This window comes from Hibiscus syriacus, unplaced genomic scaffold (genome assembly GCF_006381635.1).
Source record: "Hibiscus syriacus cultivar Baekdansim isolate YM2019G1 unplaced genomic scaffold, ASM638163v2 tig00110556_pilon, whole genome shotgun sequence".
Lineage (NCBI taxonomy): Eukaryota > Viridiplantae > Streptophyta > Magnoliopsida > Malvales > Malvaceae > Hibiscus > Hibiscus syriacus.
The window spans coordinates 2885860-2907585 of NW_024062779.1; the positions used below are offsets into that span (position 1 = coordinate 2885860).

General features: G+C 35.8%; 1 protein-coding gene across 1 annotated transcript; it reads left to right on the top strand.

The window, feature by feature from the left end:
* The first annotated feature begins 1075 nt into the window (after window positions 1-1075).
* LOC120131383 (methyl-CpG-binding domain-containing protein 11-like) lies at window positions 1076-3357 on the top strand. The gene is made up of 2 exons (XM_039148388.1): window positions 1076-1216; window positions 2190-3357. Exons 1-2 carry the CDS (start codon window positions 1154-1156, stop codon window positions 3105-3107), a joined length of 981 nt encoding a protein of 326 aa, XP_039004319.1. The 5' UTR covers window positions 1076-1153; the 3' UTR covers window positions 3108-3357.
* Window positions 3358-21726: the final 18369 nt, after the last annotated feature.

Below are 21726 nucleotides of genomic sequence, written 5' to 3' on the forward strand. Positions count from 1 at the left end.
ACCTCCTCTGTTGAGACCCCTCGAACCAAAGACTCGGTATTACGAAGAGAGGCCACATCACATCCTTGAACAGTGGAGTCACGAACACCAATCAGAGAGGAAAATAAATTACACAGCTCAGCAACCATAACATCAAAAGATTCAAGTTTGTTCCCTTGATCATCTCGAAGAGCCCGAATAGCATTCAACTTATGCCTAGCTGCAATAGCTGAATGGAAAATTTTGGTAGACTGATCCCCTTCTTGCAACCATTTGACCTTAGCCTTTTGTTTATAAAACTTAGTCTCCGCCTTCTCAATCTCATACAACTCATCAGACAAAACCCGCTTCTAAACAACATAAACATGTCCACTAGACAGATTTAACAACTGCAACTTCTCTAGTTGGACCTTCTTGGCCAACACCGTAGAGGAGATATCCTCAAAATGAGCCTTATTGAAACCCCTCAGACAGCCTTTAAGACTTTTCAGCTTCAAGAATAAAACATGAAGCAGACTTCTACTAAAGACAGGTTCCCTCCAAAAATCTCAACAGTATCCAAAAATGAGGGACGGTCAACCCAAAAATTGAAAAACTTGAACGGTTTGGGCCTGTAAACCTGACACTCCTTATCCAACCAAACAATAATATCATATTGTTCAAAATATTCTCAATTAATATGAGAATAAACATTCAATCATTTTGATATATGATGTGCTCAAATTCAAGATTTTTAGAGATAACAGTTATTTCTTTAATTATTGAAGTACTTAGTTAGTATAGATATGTAAATTAATAAGTACAATATTATTTGATAAGAATTTTTATATATATTCAAATTATCAGTAAAGTTGAAATCCCCACGGTAAAAAGTAAACTTCTAAACTTGTTAAATATTTCTAATTTATCTTTTTGGATATTCTGCAATGTAAAAACCCAGCATCAAGAGACGAAACGACGTTGGCTTTCAAGGCCAAGTGGCAACTTCTCATTGGTTTGTATTTCAAATCTGCCGTAACTTTATCACTGCCTCGTTGAATTGGCTTCTAAATGAAAAACCTACCAAAACCTCGAACTCTCAACGGTCGGTTTTCGCGAGTCAAATAAATCCTTTTTTAAGGGAAGAGAGAAGGATTGTTGGCTTTTGCTTTTGTCGTTTTTGCAGCTAAAGAAAATGGAGAGTAAGGAGGAAGTTATTTCTGTTGAGCTTCCAGCACCTGCTTCCTGGAAGAAGATGGTACTCTCCTTTCTTTAAAGCTTTTACTTTTTAATTAATTTGGTTTTGCTTGCTTGTTCCTTTGAATTTTGTTTCTTCCTTTAGTTTTTCATATAACCCCCCTCCAAAAAAAATTTGGGGTATTTTTGGTGTCATTTTGTGTTTTATAGGTATTTTACTGTAATTTTATTTGTATCTGGTGGAGATTTATAACATTAGGGTTGCTTTTTGAAGGTTTTACATTTTTGTTGGTGCTCCTAGTTGAATTTAGGGTTTATGTTGTTTTGGGGAAGTTTTATCTTTTCAACAACACCTAGCTTAAGTTGATCATTCATAATAAAGGACCATACACCAATCGGAAGTTCATACTAGTTCACTTCAGTCACCGGACCAGTTCGTATTTTCTTCTTCCGGCTGGGCGGAGAAACTGTTTATCTTCCGAGGGTCACATTTGCAAAGTGTTTTTCATATGATTTCTCGGAGAATATACCCATGCATCTATTTAATTTTATATTTTGTGCTTGTTGCAATTGGGGTTTGGATGTTCCCGAAACAAGAAGAGGAAAAGGAAGAGAGCTAGGGAGACCTTGCTCACTGCTGCAACTGGTGATGATGAATCTAGGTTGACAGCTAGTAAGATTCATGATACTCTGTCCCTGTGTGTTAGTTGCTTCGGAATTTTATTGCTGCGAATTGGAGAGACTTCATTGAACTTTTTCTATTGTGAGTTCTGTTAGTTGATTAGGCAAAGAACTGAGACTTTAGCAGTTTTATTAGAAAGGCTTCTGCCATTGCAAGTCAGATTGTGCATAGTGCAGCAATAATAACTGACTTGGAAGTTCTGAGAATTATTTGCAATAATAGCTTATGACACATTTTGATTTGCTCAAATTTCAGCGTTCATGTTATTGTTCATGATTGTTATCTTATTCGATTTGATGGCTGTTATGCTGCTTGTGTAACTTGTCTTTTTTTTTCCTGATGAATTTTACAGTTTTTCCCCAAGAAAGTTGATTCACCAAGGAAGACTGAGATCATGTTCATTGCACCAACTGGGGAGGAGATTAATAACAGGAAACAGTTGGAGCAGTATCTAAAATCACACCCTGGGAATCCTTCGATAGCGGAGTTTGATTGGGGTAGTGGTGAGACCCCCAGAAGATCAACGAGGATCAGTGAAAAGACCAAGGCTACTCCAACACCAGAGAAGGAACCCTCAAAGAAGCGTGGCCGAAAATCATCAAGTGCAAAGAAGGAACACAAGGAAACAGAGGCTGTTCCTGAAAAATCTGAGGGTGAGAAAGAAAGTGGAAAGGAAGGTGCACAAATCACTGAGAAGGAAACCTCGGAAAGTGAAAAAGGAAAATGTACTTTCACTGAAAATCAGGTTGACAATGGAGGTAAAACAGAAGTGACTGACCAGACTGGTCACACTGATGTCAAGATGGATGAAGTTGAGCAAGAAGTTGATAAAGATGTTCAAATACTGCAAACTGCAGAGGTTGACAAAAAAGAAGAGGCTGCTGGTGTCGAAGAAACCCCAACTCCAATTGCAGTTCAAGAGAAATCTGCAGAAGCTAGTTACACTGATGAAACTCAAACTGAAAAAGAAAAGAGGGAAGTCCCTATTGAAAAGGAACAACAAACTCAGGAAGAGAGAGAGAAGGATTCGCAAGTAAAACAATCAGAAACACCAGAAACTGTGACATTGGAAGGTAATGGAACAATACCTGTAACTGAGGGAGAGCCCAAGGAGAAGCAAGCTGTAGACGAGATTGTTGGCAAGTGTAATGCTGAGGTAGAGGAGAAAGGCGAGGCAGTAGTTGCCAAGGTGATTGAAAATGGTAATGTTAAACTAAATGAGCAAACTGATGCTCAACAAGCTCCGGTACCTGCTCCTGTAAGCTGCTAAATGTACCATCTGATTACTGACCTAGCCTGTTTGTACTGCACTCTTTATCTATTCGCCTGTGTAACCTCTACAATTCCGTGGATGACTGTAACATTAATGTTGGTGCTAGTTTCGATTGTACGTAGGGGAATAAATCCAACCTGTATCCTTGTAAGAAGTAGGTTTTGAACATCGCAGCTTTTTATTATCAAAAACTTAGATTGTAGGCACATGGAACTCTAAACTTTTGGTTAGATGCTCAAGTTTCAAAGGTATGACTTAAAAAAAGTGTTTTAAATTATACATTTTGTTGATTTAGGAGTTTAAAGTTTTCTTTTATCAAATATGAAAAATCACTCGCTCGATCATTGTTTCTACATGTAGTTTGATTTTTAATCTCTTTTAAATTTTTATTTAAAAATATAAAATTCTTAATGACTACTTTAATCTATAATTTATTACATAAGTGTGAAAAATCGGTCACTCAATCATTGTCTGACGTGTAGTTTGATTTTAAGTTTCTTTTTTAAAGAAAAATTAAAGGAAATTGAAAACCGATTACATGTATTCATTGGAAGAATAATTGTTCTCCTTCAGATGCAACCGCTTTGTTTTTGGTAGAGAACAAAGATGCTGCATTCCTAAAAACAGTGTTAGAGATGATGCTATCGCTTTGGCTAAAATGGGAACTACGGGCAACAGTTGTACTCAGCCTAATTGTTGAATATGTATCGATAAAACTTGGAAATGAGCGGAAATCTAGAGTCGAATATCGAAAGGTGGTATCCTTCTTGGTATGGAGGATTTACTTGTTTGCAGATTGGTTGACCAAGTGGCCTTGAGTACACTCCTTGGAACTTGAAAGGAAAGGAGCAAATGACCATCGACCAGTCCCCTGGTTGATTCTTGCTAGCATTTGCCTTCTTGGCATGCCATTCACCACGAGTGTGATTATTGGCATATCATTCACCAATTTCACGCTATTTGCCTTCTTGATCGTGGTTGGTAAACATGGATACTTAAAAGTTGCCATTAGCTTGGCCATTCTTCATCTTAGCTCGGACCCAGGAATCCTCTGGTTGCATTTCTTATGATGCATCTTGGTTTGTCTAACAAAATCCAAATGAAACCATCGTCTAAAAGGCTCGAGGATGTCAAATTTAAGCCTAGTTTTAACTGAGATAAGCTGCTTTTGCTTTACCCATTGCCTTTTTACTTGGCTTAAATTAGATATATCCTGCTTTGGATATTTTCAATTTTTCTTATTGTTTTTTTAGCTTAAGTTATATATTTTGATAAATTTACGTTTTAATTTTATTTTTATCACATAATTGTGCTTTGTGTCCAGTTCTGTAACTATTATCAGGTCCATGATATTGTTATACAAATAAAATCGAAGTAACACAATGAACAAAATTTTAAAGGATAGAAGGGAAAAAAAGAAGTCATAAGTGGCACCAAATGTAACACCCCAACCCGTACCCAACCTGAATACGAGTCTGAGGTGTCACATTGACTTTTCAAACCTTGACACTTAAAGAAAAACCCCGGGGAATTTAAAACTTGTTTAAAACAAAATACTTTAATTTACATAAAAGAGACCACAAAATACACACTTGATCAGAGTACTCATAATTAATGACCTATTACATGCCAACACTCTATACACAACAAAATACATACTTTGTCGATTACTTCTGATATGATCTTCTAGTAATAATACTGTCCTTGCTACTTCTATTCTTGCTCTTCACGTTTCTTGGTACCTACGTGTAAATCACTTACACGCTAAGTCATAGACTTAGTGAGGCAATAAATAAACATGTAACAGTAGATTCATGAATATGCATTCTTACTATTTGATCATGATATTTCAATATGCATGGATATATTTCCTATGACATATATAATCAAGTCATGCACACATGAAACTTACCTTTTTGCATCACTTTCACTTTAATTTATATTTCAATTACTGTTGTTGTTGCCCATGTATATTATTGAGAATAGAGGTAAGTGAGTACATTGAGGTTGTGCACCAATGCTGTCACCACAGCTCGTATAAATTCCCTCATGGGGCACCGAACATTTGTTCAGTATTCGTCCCGAAGGACTGCTATATATGTCCCGTAGGACCACTACGTCCCGAAGGACTACGTCCCGAAGGACTACGTCCCGAAGGACTACAATACCCTCGACTCTTGGCATGCCAACTATACCTATAGCTCTCGTATCATATACTATGGGCATTTATTATGAATATATTTCTCATCACTTGTTCTTTATCTTCTGTCACATACCACATGTATGTGTAACCATATATTTCATATCATATCACATATTGCATATTCATATGTCATTTCATATATTCACATAGCTTATTTCATTTCACATTGGTCATATCTCATAGCATATATCACATATGCATATAATCATGTATATCATATCATATATCTTATGTTTCATGCTCTTATGTTTATGCATATCATGTATTCATGTACATATAAGAGTCACATATCAAATAACATTTTAGGAGTCATTTCTTACCATAGTAACTCCATCATTGGCTCATCGCAAGCCAATGTTCGTTCAATAATATAAGTACAATTAAAATTGCACTCACCTTAGCCTTGCTTTGATTCGATTATAATCCTTTGATTATTCCGGAACTTGTTTAGGCTCAATATCTATATAAATATATCATTTCAAAATAACTATCAGAAGCCTAAACTTTAAACTTGATGTTAATAACTTAAATCGGTTTAATGAATCAAATTCCATTTTTTTCATTTAGGGGGAATCGATACCCCCCAGGGGGAATCTGTTCCCGTGGAATCGATACCCCCCAGGGGAGAATCTGTTCCCCCTGCACATACTGGAATTTTCGTCCAAGAGGGGGAATCGATTCCCTTCATAGGGTATCGGTTCCCTTTACCCAAAAATTGTATTTTAACCCCGAAAATCATCAATTCTTCACTTAATTCTTCTATTTTAAACCACTATCATGTCATTAAACTCAACTACCATTACTTAAACCAACTTATATCCATGAAAATCATCTATAACTTCAAAATCATATCCTTCATATGTAATTCAAGAATCATACTCAAATTTCAATATGTTCTAAATACAGTTCTAACACTTCTATCTTCTTATTCTCATAGATGACAAGTCAAATTCAACTTAAAATTCAACTTATCAACTCTATTCCATGATTTCATATAAAAACTCATTTTCTTAAATCTCTTATAACTTCTTCATCTTTTGATTATAAGACAACTTAAGCTTTCCTTAAGCTTAGTTATCATCTAATGATCAAAACCTAATCTTCAATTTAACAAATAACCAACAAATAGAAAACTCACCTTATGCTCTGCACGTTGGAGAAGAAGAAGGTAAGAAGAAGAAGAGTTTTCTAAATACTCTCCCCCAACGTTTATCTCTTCATAAAGGGATAACAAAATATCTTTCATGTTAAATGACTATTTTGCCCCTTAATTCCTTTGATAATTACTAATTATTTTCAGGAAATATTTCCGAACAAATCATTACACTATTCAAATATCTTACTTTAATCAACACATTTTGAAGTTTTACAATTTAGTCACTAACCCGTATTTTGGGATGTTACACCAAATGTCTACAATATTCCGTGTGTGATGTTCTCCTCCTCCAAAAGAGTAATACTGTTAGGCAGGCTGATATAACGGCTATCATCGTCAGTTCACAAATAGTTCCTGAGCAGCTTGGCACACCCTTCGATCCTAATATATACATATGGTTTTTAAATTTATAGAGTAATAATACCAAAACAAAATGTGAAGCTTAAAATAAAATAGTTGTCATATGGGGCGGGGCTATTAGATGATACTGGCGGCAGTGCGGGTGGCTATTGCGGTTGATTTACCGACAAATTCAACCCCTGACAGTCAGCTCCGAGGTAGCCTGGATGAAGAAATCCATAAATTTTAGACATTTAATCTTGGATATTGAGTTTAAAACAGAGTGGAGAAGTGGAAAGAAGACAACTTACATGGTTTAAAACAAGCAAGGCCGGAGGAATTAAACAAATTCTCAGAGCCTTGGTGGCACTGGCAGATATGTCCACAGTCCACTTCCATTACACATTCCCCATCACCACACCAAACAACATCTCTCTCTGTCCGAAACAAACCAATTTTTTCCTTCAATTGTAAAAAAATACATTAAAATAGAGTAATTGTGTAGATGCTTGATTTGTCCGGGGCCCATATATCACTTGCAAATGAAAACAATTTTGGGGGGTTAAAAACCAGGAAAAAACGTGGAGACCATTTGGATATTTTCTTCGAGGTGATAGAAACTGAAAGGAGCAATTTTTTTTACGTGGATGGTCAGTTTTAATGAAATAAACACTCATAAACAAAAAAGGAGGATTACATAGGGAGAAGGGGGTAAACGGAGGAAAAAGAAAAAGAAAGAGAGACAACAAGGGCATTATGATAGTAAGGAGAGACCATTTTTTTCTACAGACGACAGAACAAAAAATAGAAAACAAGTGTAAACAACATTTTCATATTACCAGATCAAACACTGTAAACGAAAAGAGGGGGAGCTTGTTGGTTATTTTTTCTACAGAGAAGAAAAAGCATTGTACAAGGGTAGATTTTTCCTTTTTAATTGAAAGTCAAAGGAAACGGTGGAACTCCATTTTTCATTGAATCAAAGCAACGCATAGCATCAAAAGGGTATTTGTTTTCAATTTCCATTTTCCATTGCTTTCATAATATTCTTGTGTGTGTCTATGTTTCAAATCAAAACCAAAACAGAAAAATAAAGGGAAAGTAGTAATGTTACCTTAGTAGTTGGGGTCGTATCGTCGGAGAGGGGAGACGCTTAAGAGATAATGAGGCCGAGAGGTCGAGATTTTTTTTTTTGAATCTGTTTTTAAAATTTCTAACGTGATTTAGACTCAAGATTGAAGGTTAGCAAGGTGAGATGAGGGTTGTAGGGAGTTCGGGGTTGTCAGTTTAGGTCACCGAATCGACGAATAGTGGTCTGTATGAAGAGTTTAGAAGTCTCGGTCGAGAGGGGTTTAGGAGAGAATTGTAGGCTCGGGTTCTTCAGGGGTTGTTTAGATCTTCTCTATATGTTTGGTGCTGGTCGGATAATGAGAGGGCCACCGGTTTATGGTGGCCATTGCGCTTGGTCGTTCGTTGAGTGGCGCTGTGCGTGGTCGAGAGAGAGACGAAGAGTGGAGATAAGGGAGGGGAGCTAGGCAGCATGTTCTGCGTGAAATTAAAGTTTAGTCTAGGTTTAGTTAGGTTTTATAAAATTTCATTTGGGTTAATTAATTTCTAGCCATTGAATTTCTTGGTAAAATCATGTTTCCAGTCCCCATATTTTAAGTTTGTTTTACACTTTAGTCACCTTTAGGACTGCTTTAGAATTTAATCTTTTGTGTTTGTCCTAATTTTATTGTTTTTCCAATTTTAATTTTAGTTATCATTTTGTTAGGTTATTCACGTGTAGGTCCCTTGTTTGTGTGTATACTCATATTTAGGTCCTTGGTTTGTTTTTGATTTGCAAGCTGAATATTACATTTATTTAAATTTAGTCATCTTTTAATATGTACATATATGTATTTTAATTTATAGTTTAGCATGTTATGATTTTGTTTTTTTATTTTAGGTCACATGTATACATAATATGTTAATATGCATAATTTATAATTTTTTAATTAAAATATACGTATGTAATTTTTTGTATGTCACGTTGTATGATGTTTTTAATTTTGTATAATTAATTTTGGCATGACATCCATTTTTTGTACAATTTGTATGATATCCTCATTTGCATAACTCGACATATTACATAATCGGACTAAAGGGTAATACCCTTTTAATTTAAAATTGTCCTAAGTGGTCTGTCTTAACTGATTAGAGGGTCGTTTTGACGATTTTAAATTAAAAGTGTATCCTGAAAGTGAAACAAAAAAAATGATTTGTCACCTAAAATTTGGGAACGAAAGAAAATGAAATGTTCGTTTATTTAAATTTATCGAGAAAATGTTGTTATAGCTTTTAAGATCTGGTCTCGATATTCGTAAATAACCGAACATTCTTTATCTTTCTAAAACGACTTGGTAATTTTAATTTAATTTATTTGGGTGCATTTGAATATTATAATGAAATTTTAATATTATATTATTTTGATTTGAGTAGGAATTAATTTTCTCAAGTACTGATAAATTATTCCTTCTCGATATGAAATAATTGAATATTATTACATTTCATCGTAAAATTAGCATTTTTTCAGGATCATAAATCAAATCAAGTTCGAATTTGTCAAGTTCAATGCAAAGACGTTAATTAATCGACTAGGTACCGATTTAGGGCGTTGTGGGGGTGCTAATCCTTCCCCACATGTAACCGACTCCCGGACTCAATTTTTGGTAACGCAGACCTTAATTTGTTGTTTTAATTAAAATTAATTTTTATTTAAAATGACAAAGCATTTTTGGGTGCCCAATCACACCCTAATCAAAGATTGGTGGCGACTCTTCAAACCGTATTTTTCGATCGTAAAGGAAATCTAAAATTTTTCGAAACGAGAGGTCTTTTAAATCGCATTTGTTTTTAAATTAAAAAGAGGATAATTAAGAATTAATGTGGTTTTCAAAATCTCACCTTTAAGGAAAAATCGTTTCGACAGCTTGGCGACTCCGCTGGGTAACTTTTTTAGAGAGTCAGGCCAATAGTCGATTAATTAATTGTCTTTGCAATTGAAAATTATAAATTCGTTTTAATTTGGTTTTTGATCCATTGTTTGGTTTTTAATAATTTTTGTTTGTATTTTTATTTCTTTAATTTAATTCGATTAACAATTAAATAGTTGTACTAATTTGTTTGTTAATGATTTCAGACTGATTGTGTGAATTTAGGAAAGTTGAGTGTTTTTATTGTGTGCTTTTTTGCTTTTCCTCACACACTACACAACGGCATTGTCATAACATGAGCTAAAACCCCGCTCCGTCCTATTTAAGTAGGAGTGAGAGACTATGCCCTCGTGTGGTTTTCACCTCCGCATGGGATAGTGGATCGCTCCTGGAGCTCACGCCTTATGGTCCTCGTGATGGTATTCACCTCCGCATGGACATAAGGAGGTGTGTTCCCTCGAAATTGAACTCGATCCCCTAAAGCCTATGATGGGCCAGGATTGAGGGTTTGGTAGCCCAAGGGGGCACCGGCAAGGACAATTCGAGAACCTATTACTTTAGAACCGAACCCAGCATATAGTAAACATAGAGCCTGAATTTAGGTCGAGCCTAACCTGAACCTTAAGAGTCCCGTGAGGAGGGTACACAAGGAAAAGCTTTTTTAGTCATTTATTTTCGCTTTTCGAATAAATGCATGCGAACTAGAAATCATGCGGTTAGGTTTATTTTTCGAACAAGCATGCGAATTAGATATCATGCGGATAGGATTTTTGTTTGAATAACAAAGCATGGGGGTAGATATCATGTTGGGTAGAATCTACTAAAACATGATTGGGTAGCCAGCATGCGAGGGTAGGTTTTATTTAATGATTATGATACTTATTATTTTGTTGTTTATATTATGTGCACTAACCCATTTTTGTTCTATGTCTATTTTATTTTGATTTTATTGCATTCACATCTTCATGTCATCACAAGGTGTTAATTCGCAAGTGATTGACTAATGAGAAGGCTAGACATATTGAGACAAGAAAATTCTCAACCATGTAGTCAAAACCGGGAGATCCAAAGATGTTCGACTGATCATGAAGAATGATATCCGCTGAATGAAGAAATCAAGCTGATTGAAGACTTCCTTTAATGGGGAAAAGGCCAAGATGTTGACTCAAGAGATAGATACAATTATACCAAGGATGAGAATGCCCTTCACAAAGACATGAAGATCACTTCGTATTGAAAGTAAAAATGGAGACCTCAAGATTCAATTTAAAGACATCTGGTGTCATCAAAGGTGATAAAATACGCCGACAACTTTGGGTACAATATTAAATTCCATGAAGAGTACGGCTCAAGGAAATGAAGAAATGAAGAATCACATTTATATTTTGATTACATGGTGTACTGAATTCTTGTTGTCTAAATGAAGGTTGTTCTATGGTGGTCACTTTTGGAATCAACACCTTGTACATTTGCATTTGCATTCTTATTAGCATTAATTTATTTATTTTGCTATTGTTGCTTTTTGTCATTTTGTTATCTTATTTGTACTAACTTGTTTCTATGTTGTTTTTTCTCTTTGTTTGCATTGCATGATCATGACATATTCAAAAGGTGTTGATTTGTGAGTGGTCATCATAGTAAAAGGTTTTCATGACGGACAAGGGATTTCGTGATCAAACAGACTATAACACAGTCAAGAAATGGCATCCTGAGAAAGCTTCGAGAATAATAGAGAGTTGCACGCATAAAGATCATATGTCTGACAAAGAGCACAATGAGATAAGAGAGATAAAAGAGCAAATGTCCAAGATGATGGATAAAATAGATGTTTTGTCCAAAGAAAGAGTGACTTCTACAAAAGAAAAGAAAGAACTCAATGAAAACAATCTCGAGGTGTCAGATACGCAAGGAACTACTTTAGAACTTGTTGATTCTAGTCAATATGAGAAATCACGCACAATCATTGTTTGTATCAACAAGTTGTTTGGAAATGCCAAGGAAATAGTGGCAACTATAGAAGTTCAGAAGGATGAAAAGAAGCCATGCGGTCAGAACTCGTTGGTGTTTGATAGTTTACTCCCAACATCAGGGGAAATAAAACTGGAAACTCCAATTCAACCCAAGTTAAGAGATGGATCTCGTTGTGATTTCATCCCAATATCATATAAGGAATTGTATGATGAACTATTAGAAGCCCGAGAAGTGGCCCCGCATTATGTGAAACCTTTTCAGCCTCCATATCCAAGTTGGTATGACGTCAACGTTCGTTGTGAATATCATGCTGGGATTCAAGGACATTCTATTGAGAATTGTTCTACCTTCAAACGTCGAGTCCAACTTCTACTAGATCATGGAGTATTAGAGTTTGAATTGAAAGGACAACCTAGTTTGGTAACAGATTATCCTGTTGGATTCGAACCAAAAATGACCAAAGGTAAGGGTATTAGTGAGGACATCCAAGAAGAAGATTGTTTGCCAAAGTACGGTGCTCAGATTCGTCATTTAAGAAGTGAAAATGATAAATTAAGTAGAGAGATAGAAGCTATGCAGGATGTTTTTCAAAGGATCAATCAAGCTTTTAAATTTACTGGTATAGGAAATGTCCCAAAGGATTGGATAATAGGGGTCGCTAAACTGAAGAATGACGCTGAACAGTGGAGAAAGAATTGCAAGGTGCACGAAGGTCGAGCCGAGAAGTTTTCTCATGATTTACAAATTGCAGAAAAAAGACACAATATAGTTGTTGATAATTTGAGAAGATATCAGACCGAGAATCAGATGTTGAATAAGTCTATTGCCAATATGGAAATCTCATATCAGCGCCACAAGCGGGAGACTGACGCTGAGCCAGAAGCCGTTAGAGCGAAGAACGAGAAGTTGATAAAGATTGTAGATGATTGCAGTGATCTTATACAAGAGCTTCATAACCACAATGACTTTCTTACAAGGAAGATTCAACAGAAGTGTCTATAGCTCCGAGAATCGGCACTCAAGATAGAGAAAAGGGACAAAGTCATGAAAGAAGCTATGACCCAAGCAAGCAATGTGGCTTACAAATGGGTTGATTTAGCTGGCTTTGCAAGAGAATTGAAACAGATTGACAACTCGACCTCCGAGCATGAGTGGAAATTAAATTGGCTTTTGAAGGAGATAGAAAAGTTCGGAGCGAAAGCTGTCCGTTATATGTAAAGTTTGTTTGATGTACCGAGACCTTTGTGTTCAATGAAAGTTGTTTTAAGATGGTCACTCTGGAATGACACCTTTTGTATTTGCATTTGGCATTTGCATTTGCATTGTATGTATTTATTTAAGCATTTTACATACATTAATTATAAAAACACGGAAATAACTTATGGAAGATTATGTGACAGTAATAACAAAATCATTCATTCATTCTACTTCCTCATCGTCATGAACAAACAAATAGAAACAATGGAGCAATCTCATAAGGAATCACAAGATCAGTTGCAAGAGCAATTAGTCGGGTTACAACAAGATACAAGGAATCAAGCATCGGGTTCTCTACAAGGGGTATCAAACCAAAGGATCCAGGTGTTGGCAACTAAGGCTGCTGATAGAGGGGAAATCGTTGATAAAGGATACCAGTTTCACCCGACTAATACGTCGAGAATCATAACCTACCCTGAAGCATCTAACTCAAACCAAGGAAAGAGCCTCGTCAATTATGAGCAATTTGAAGACAAATTCAGGTGGTTGAATAAAGCCATTAAAGATATGAAGGTTGTTAATGCCCCTCACAAGGAGTTAGAAGCTAGAGAACTCAGTTTGGTCCCTGATTTGGTTATCCCACATGAATTTAGGGTGCTTAATTTTGAGAAATATGATGGCACTAGTTGTCCCCTAATTCATCTAAAGATGTTTTATAGAAAGATGGAAGGGTACCTAAATAATGACAATCTGTTGATTCATTACTTCCATGATAGTCTTGCTGGACCAGCTATAGTATGGTATAATCGTTTGAACAAAGAACAGATCAAGACATGGGTCAACCTAGCTGATGCTTTTCTGGGACAATATCAATATGTTAAAGGCTTAGCCCCAAAACGTCATGACCTTCAAAGGATAAGAATGAAAGCTACTGAGAGCTTTAAAGAATATGCCCTAAGATGGAGATGAGTGGCAGCACAAGTTCAACCTCCTTTGTTAGAAGAAGAAATATCATATATGTTTCACGATTCTCTTCCAGCTCCTTTCTTTGAGTTAATGCTGGGAAAGTCGATGAATAACTTCAAGGATCTTATGACAGTTGGAGAGTTAATTGAGGATGCAATCAGCAAAGGAAACTTGAAAGACACTTCTAAAAACCCAACCGATCAAAAGGAACAAACTGATGAGGTGAATGAATGTTACGTCCAGAGCTCTCAAAGTGGTAAAACAAAAGGGGTAGCGGGTTACTCGAGACGCCCAAAGAAAGTCCCAAGATCGAAAAATACTTTGAAAGTGTTCCAAACTCCTATCTCAGATCTGTATCCCCATTTTATTGAAGGTCAATACCTCACACCGAGGCCAGTGAAAGTGTAACCAGACCCTTCTGCTCATAGCTATGATCAAGATAGTGTGTGTGATTTCCACTTGGGGATATTGGGACATTCTACGGGAAACTGTAGGCCACTGTTAAAGGATATAGAGATGTTTGTGGCAAATGGGATGTTAACAGAGGAATTGGTGGAACAATGGATGACGAGCTTGAGTGGGGCATCAAAGAACAATATGTAACATCCGTTTGAGTTAAGTACCACGACATTAAATGGGTAATGGGGCATCCTAATTAGGAAGAGATCATTTTATTCATTATGGAGCTTTATTTCATTTGCAACATCATGTTTGAACTAGTTTTTCATCCTTTCTCAGGTTTTTTTTATAATGATGTTTAAATAAATTCATGTTACTTTGAGGATGGTGAGCATTGAATCGAATTTGTAACTTGATATTCTTTGAATACCTACTGAATTAAAAACTCTGTAAATGATTAGAGTTATAAATCTTTGACAAGATGACAAGGTTGAAAGCTGATAAAACAAAGACCTTTACCTTATCTCCAGAAGATACAATCGAACACCATACCCTTCTATTGCAGGGACCGATATAGCCTTCTTCTATCATAAGGAGATGAACAATAGGTTTGGTATTCAGGTATGTATAGGAGCGGACAACATGGGTCATCTTTTGTGTATGATGTTACAAAACCAACTAGATTTCACTTTTGTTGATGATGTTCAAGGATGATTATGATCTTTACAAATGGAATAGTCGAGTAGGTGAATCTAGTTTGGGTCAGTTGCTTGGAAATTGAACTCTAACGATGAGATTTTCTGACTTTCAACAACACCTAGACTATGACAGGTTCTTCTTGACAAGCTTAAGAAATTGGATCCGTATACCCAAATTATAATATTATATGTATACAATAAAACTTGAGTTGTCCCTCTAGAGCAATTGGTTAAATGCCCCGGATTTATGGATAGAATTCAGCTAGCCTGATAAAAATGATTATATTATATATATACAATAAAGCTGAGCTATTCCGCTAAGGCAATTGGTTATGGAGGAAACTCAAAAGCCTGGCTTTATGAATAGATTATATTCAAACCATGACCTTGATCGGATACTTGGCAATTCGGTGTATGCTCCACTGTGATTGTCAAGTCAAAGACTTTGTGATGAGATGAACCCTTCAGCTAGCCCAATAAAGGCAAATTACAATAAAGCTGATTTTAGCTAGCCAGACAATGGCAAATTAAATCAATTTTATAAATAAGGAGTTTCGGTAAAGATGGACTAAGGGAGTCAAGTAACACCTGTTATAGTGAATTTTACACGAGCACTCAGAAATTTCATTTTTAGATCGATATTTCTGCACTACCTTTGTTAGAGGAGTCTACGAAGCTTGAACAAATAGAAGATTTCAGAGAACTAAAATAGAAGTGTTCTAGAAAGTCTAGTAATTGATTATGCTAGTTGTGCCATTTTGTTCGTATCCGATTAAAATACCAAGCCAGAAGGAGGGGCATGTTGTGATGTTCACAAGGACCGAGAAAGAAATGTAAGTTTGTTGGCCGAAACCTTAAAAAATAGGAAGCCAACCTGAAGCCAACCCATCAATTTTGACACTTGTCAAAGAGTTATAACTCTGAAAAATTAAATAGTTATTGATTCTTTTGATATTCTTTGAACTCATGTTTATGATGTGATTCGATTGTGAGCCTGAATTAAGGGACAATGTTTTATAAAAATTCTTTCATTCTTTGATCCCTAAAATAAGAGAAAAGGAAAAATATTTTCAAACATGGCAGTTTCAAGTGTGAAAGGTCCTTGAAGCTTGTGAGACTCATTATGCCTCTATTGGAGAAAATGAATATGCGATGCCAGAACATGAAGCATTCCACAATCTTGAAGCAGATGGTCCAAGAGAACAGAATGAATGAAGAATGAAACTTATAACATTTCCTTGTGACGTTGTCAGTAACCCGCCAAGAAAAAGATGGTCTCGTTATTCGGAAGGGGCATTTATCACAACTTGTATAAAATGCAAGACATTTTGTTAGAAGAATTGACCACTTTTTAAGTGTTTATGACAATGTGAAGAGATGCCTTCAAGATACTTGACAACACCACTGTGTAGTGACACCAGAATGAGAACATTCAAGTTAGGATATGTTGGGCACAAAGAAATCCGTGAGTACCCACTTTGGGGCATGACCAGAAACCCATATCATGTTGGGATGACAAGATTTAGACCAAGAAGATATTGAGAATGAGTCTCACAACTTGAAATGTCAGGGACAGACCGTGAATTTGAGCAGAGCTTACCTTGTAAAGCAAACCAACTGTGCATCAATCAAAGGTAGAGTCCTGAAAGAACAATTCAGAAAGCGTAATTGAGCCAATGACGGGAATGGGGCAACACAATGGTATTTCTGATCATAGCAAGAAGTTGAAAGAGAAAGTAATTTCTCCGAAATAAAGATAAAAAAATGAAGACAATAAGAAGATAGAAGAAGATCAGAAGGCTCTTCAGAAATACAATATGGAAATTATGAGTTGTTATACGAATATCTAAAGCAAACCCCAGAGAGGAATGATCAAGTAGAAGAAGACTAAGTTTGTCACTTTAAAGTCAAATAAAGATGAAATCGACATTCATGCATTCATGAGAACATCATCTGCATAAAAGAAAATGCATTACATTTAATTGCATTTGCATTTAAACACATGGCTTTGACATATTTTCAAATGAAGAGAGAAGAACAATGATGTCAAAAACCCGACAAGTTGAAAGATAGAATTCAAAATTTAAACGCAGGGAATCATGTTTAGAGTGGCAGAACCTGAAGAACAGAGAGGTCTAATCCACAGAAGAAGCATTACTCTGAAGTGGTGACCATCAGATATAGAAGAAAAACATAGATATTCGTGTATGAAGAGAGAAGTCACTCGATTAAAGTGACTTGTACACAGGAGATTGGGGCAAAGTCAAGTCTTCACCAAAGAGTAGTAAAGCAAATCCATTTTGTAAGCCTTCACCAAAGAGTAGTGAAGCACCATCTTAAGCCTTCACGGAAGAGTAGTGAAGCAAATCCATCTGTAAGCCTTTAGAGCAAGATGATAAGTCCTTCGGGCCATCCATAAAACCTTCGGGTAGGATGTTTTTACATGAATTTGAAAAATGAAAAAATGATGTTTTGAGAAGATGAAATTTTTGAAAACAAAGAATGTGATTTTCAAAATTTCACAATTTATAAGTACTTCGGGCCATCAGTAAGTCTTTCGAGCATGATGCTTAAATCCTTCGGGCCATCTGTAAGCCTTTAGAGCAAGATGATAAGTCCTTCGGGCCATCCATAAAACCTTCGGGTAGGATGTTTTTACATGAATTTGAAAATGAAACTTATGTTTTAAGAAGATGAAATTTTTGAAAACGAGGAATGTGATTTTCAAAATTTCATAATTTATAAGTCTGTCGGGCCATCAGTAAGTCTTTCGAGCATGATGCTTAAATCCTTCGGGTCATCTGTAAGCCTTTAGAGCAAGATGATAAGTCCTTCGGGCCATCCGTAAAACCTTCGGGTAGGATATTTTCACATGAATTTGAAAATGAAAAAACGATGTTTTGAGAAGATGAAATTTTTGAAAACAAAGAATGCGATTTTCAAAATTTCACAATTTATAAGCCCTTCGGGCCATTAGTAAGTCTTTCGAGCATGATGATTAAATCCTTCGAGTAATTTGCAAGCCTTCACCGAAGAGTAGTGAAGCAAATCCATCAGTAAGTGCCATCAGTAAGTCTTTCGAGCATGATGATGAAATCCTTCGGGTCATCAGTTTAACCTTCGAAGTTGAGCCTTCATGAAAGAATAATGAAGCAAAATCACACCATAAGATTGTTCGAGTTCTACTCCCTAAAGCAAGAGGGGGCGAACCCGTAGGCAGAAGATTATTCGAGTTCTACTCCCTGAAGCAAGAGGGAGCGAACCCGTAGGCAGAAGATTGTTCGAGTTTTACTCCCTGAAGCAAGCGGGAGCGAACCCATAGGCAGAAGATTATTCGAGTTCTACTCCCTGAAGCAAGAGGGAGCGAACCCATAGGCAGAATATTGTTCGAGTTTTACTCCCTGAAGCAAGAGGGAGCGAACTCGTAGGCAGAAGACTGTTCAAGTTCTACTCCCTTAAGCAAGAGGGAGCGAACCCGCTGGTCGAAGATTGTTCGAGTTCTACTCCATGAAGCAATAGGGAGAAGACCCGTTTGTTGAAGATTGTTCGAGTCATATACTCCCTGAACGAATAGGTAGCAGACTCGTCATTCAAATACTTCTCAAGTTTCATTTATCCTGAAGGAACAGTGGAGTGGATTAACCTCTTGAAGTTTTCATGACCGGACAAATTCAATCATCTTTTTATCTTTGCTCTATTCTCGTTATACGATAATGAGCAAAGAGGGGCAGCTGTAGATGCTTGATTTGTCTGGGGCCCATATATCACTTGCAAATGAAAACAATTTTGGGGGGTTAAAAACCAGGAAAAAACGTGGAGACCATTTGGATATTTTCTTCGAGGTGATAGAAACTGAAAGGAGCAGTTTTTTTTACGTGGATGGTCAGTTTTAATGAAATAACCACTCATAAACAAAAAAGGAGGATTACATAGGGAGAAGGGGTAAACGGAGGAAAAAGAAAAAGAAAGAGAGACAACAAGGGCATTAGGATAGTAAGGAGAGACCATTTTTTTCTACAGACGACAGAACAAAAAATAGAAAACAAGTGTAAACAACATTTTCATATTACCAGATCAAACACTGTAAACGAAAAGAGGGGGGAGCTTGTTGGTTCTTTTTTCTACAGAGAAGAAAAAGCATTGTACAAGGGTGGATTTTTCCTTTTTAATTGAAAGTCAAAGGAGACAGTGGAACTCCATTTTTCATTGAATCAAAGCAACGCATATCATCAAAAGGGTATTTGTTTTCAATTTCCATTTTCCATTGCTTTCATAATGTTCTTGTGTGTGTCTATGTTTCAAATCAGAACCAAAACAGAAAAATAAAGGGAAAGTAGTAATGTTACCTTAGTAGTTGGGGTCGTATCGTCGGAGAGGGGAGACGTTGAAGAGATAATGAGGCCGAGAGGTCGAGATTTTTTTTGAATCTGTTTTTAAAATTTCTAACGTGATTTAGACTCAAGATTGAAGGTTAGCAAGGCGAGATGAGGGTTGTAGGGAGTTCGGGGTTTTCAGTTTAGGTCACCGGATCGACGAATAGTGGTCTATATGAAGAGTTTAGAAGTCTCGGTCGAGAGGGGTTTAGGAGAGAATTGTAGGCTCGGGTTCTTCAGGGGTTGTTTAGATCTTCTCCATATGTTTGGTACTGGTCGGATAATGAGAGGGCCACCGGTTTATGGTGGCCATTGCGCTTGGTCGTTCGTTGAGTGGTGCTGTGCGTGGTCGAGAGAGAGACGAAGAGTGGAGATAAGGGAGGGGAGCTAGGCAGCATGTTCTGCGTGAAATTAAAGTTTAGTCTAGGTTTAGTTAGGTTTTATAAAATGTCATTTGGGTTAATTAATTTTTAGCCATTGAATTTCTTGGTAAAATCAGGTTTCCAGTCCCTATATTTTAAGTTTGTTTTACACTTTAGTCACCTTTAGGACTGCTTTAGAATTTAATCTTTTGTGTTTGTCCTAATTTTTCTGTTTTTCCAATTTTAATTTTAGTTATCATTTTGTTAGGTTATTCACGTGTAGGTCCCTTGTTTGTGTGTATACTCATATTTAGGTCCTTGGTTTGTTTTTGATTTGCAAGCTGAATATTACATTTATTTAAATTTAGTCATCTTTTAATATGTACATATATGTATTTTAATTTATAGTTTAGCATGTTATGATTTTTATTTTATTTTAGGTCACATGTATACATAATATGTTAATATGCATAATTTATAATTTTTTAATTAAAATATACGTATGTAATTTTTTATATGTCACGTTGTATGATGTTTTTAATTTTGTATAATTAATTTTGGCATGACATCCATTTTTTGTACAATTTGTATGATATCCTCATTTGCATAACTCGACATATTACATAATCGGACTAAGGGGTAATACCCTTTTAATTTAAAATTGTCCTAAGTGGTATGTCTTAACTGATTAGAGGGTCGTTTTGACGATTTTAAATTAAAAGTGTATCCTGAAAGTGAAACAAAAAAAATGATTCGTCACCTAAAATTTGGGAACGAAAGAAAATGAAATGTTCGTTTATTTAAATTTATCGAGAAAAGGTTGTTATAGCTTTTAAGATCTGGTCTCGATATTCGTAAATAATCGAACATTCTTTATCTTTCTAAAACGACTTGGTAATTTTAATTTAATTTATTTGGGTGCATTTGAATATTATAATGAAATTTTAATATTATATTATTTTGATTTGAGTAGGAATTAATTTTCTCAAGTACTAATAAATTATTCCTTCTCGATATGAAATAATTGAATATTATTACATTTCATCGTAAAATTAGCATTTTTTCAGGATCATAAATCAAATCAAGTTCGAATTTGTCAAGTTCAATGCAAAGACGTTAATTAATCGACTAGGTACCGATTTAGGGCGTTGTGGGGTGCTAATCCTTCCCCACACGTAACCGACTCCCGGACTCAATTTTTGGTAACGCAGATCTTAATTTGTTGTTTTAATTAAAATTAATTTTTATTTAAAATGACAAAACATTTTTGGGTGCTCAATCACACCCTAATCAAAGATTGGTGGCGACTCTTCAAACCGTATTTTTCGATCGTAAAGGAAATCTAAAATTTTTCGAAACGAGAGGTCTTTTAAATCGCATTTGTTTTTAAATTAAAAAGAGGATAATTAAGAATTAATGTGGTTTTCAAAATCTCACCTTTAAGGAAAAATCGTTTCGACAAATTGAATGTAACTTTCATCTATAAAATCGAGTTTAGGTGAGAATTAAATACTGATATGCATGTCTTATATATTATAAAACCATATAACATGAATTTGCACGAGTCAAACGATTTAATTATACGGATAGTCTGGTTTGCTGTTGGTGGAAGAGGAGGTCGGGTTGGAGGCGGAGATGGAGATCCTTCGCCTCATTGAAAATCGATTGTACCTGCTATTGTTAAATTCTTGAGAAAAATAGATGCTAATGTATTTGACTATTTCCCACTGTTTTTTGGTAAAAAATTGAATGCTAATAAAGATGATGAATTAAGAAGTTGATATAATGAATTTCACAAGCTTATCATGCCGGTATTTTCCATGCTAATTAAGAATCAAAAGTCAGGCAGCTATTCGGCACAATTCAAGCCATTAGGGAACTGTGACATTGAAAAAACGTTGGCTTAATCACATAAGTAAAAAAAAAAGGGAACTGAGTTAGAGATGAGACAAGAGGGGATGGTGAAAGGACCAATCT

What these genes read in the sequence shown, in the direction of transcription:
- LOC120131383 (XM_039148388.1), top strand. Translation starts at nt 1,154, where the DNA reads ATGGAGAGTAAGGAGGAAGTTATTTCTGTTGAGCTTCCAGCACCTGCT. An exon ending in CTGCTTCCTGGAAGAAGATG is followed by an intron (nt 1,217 to 2,189) that starts GTACTCTCCTTT and finishes TGAATTTTACAG; the next exon opens with TTTTTCCCCAAGAAAGTTGA.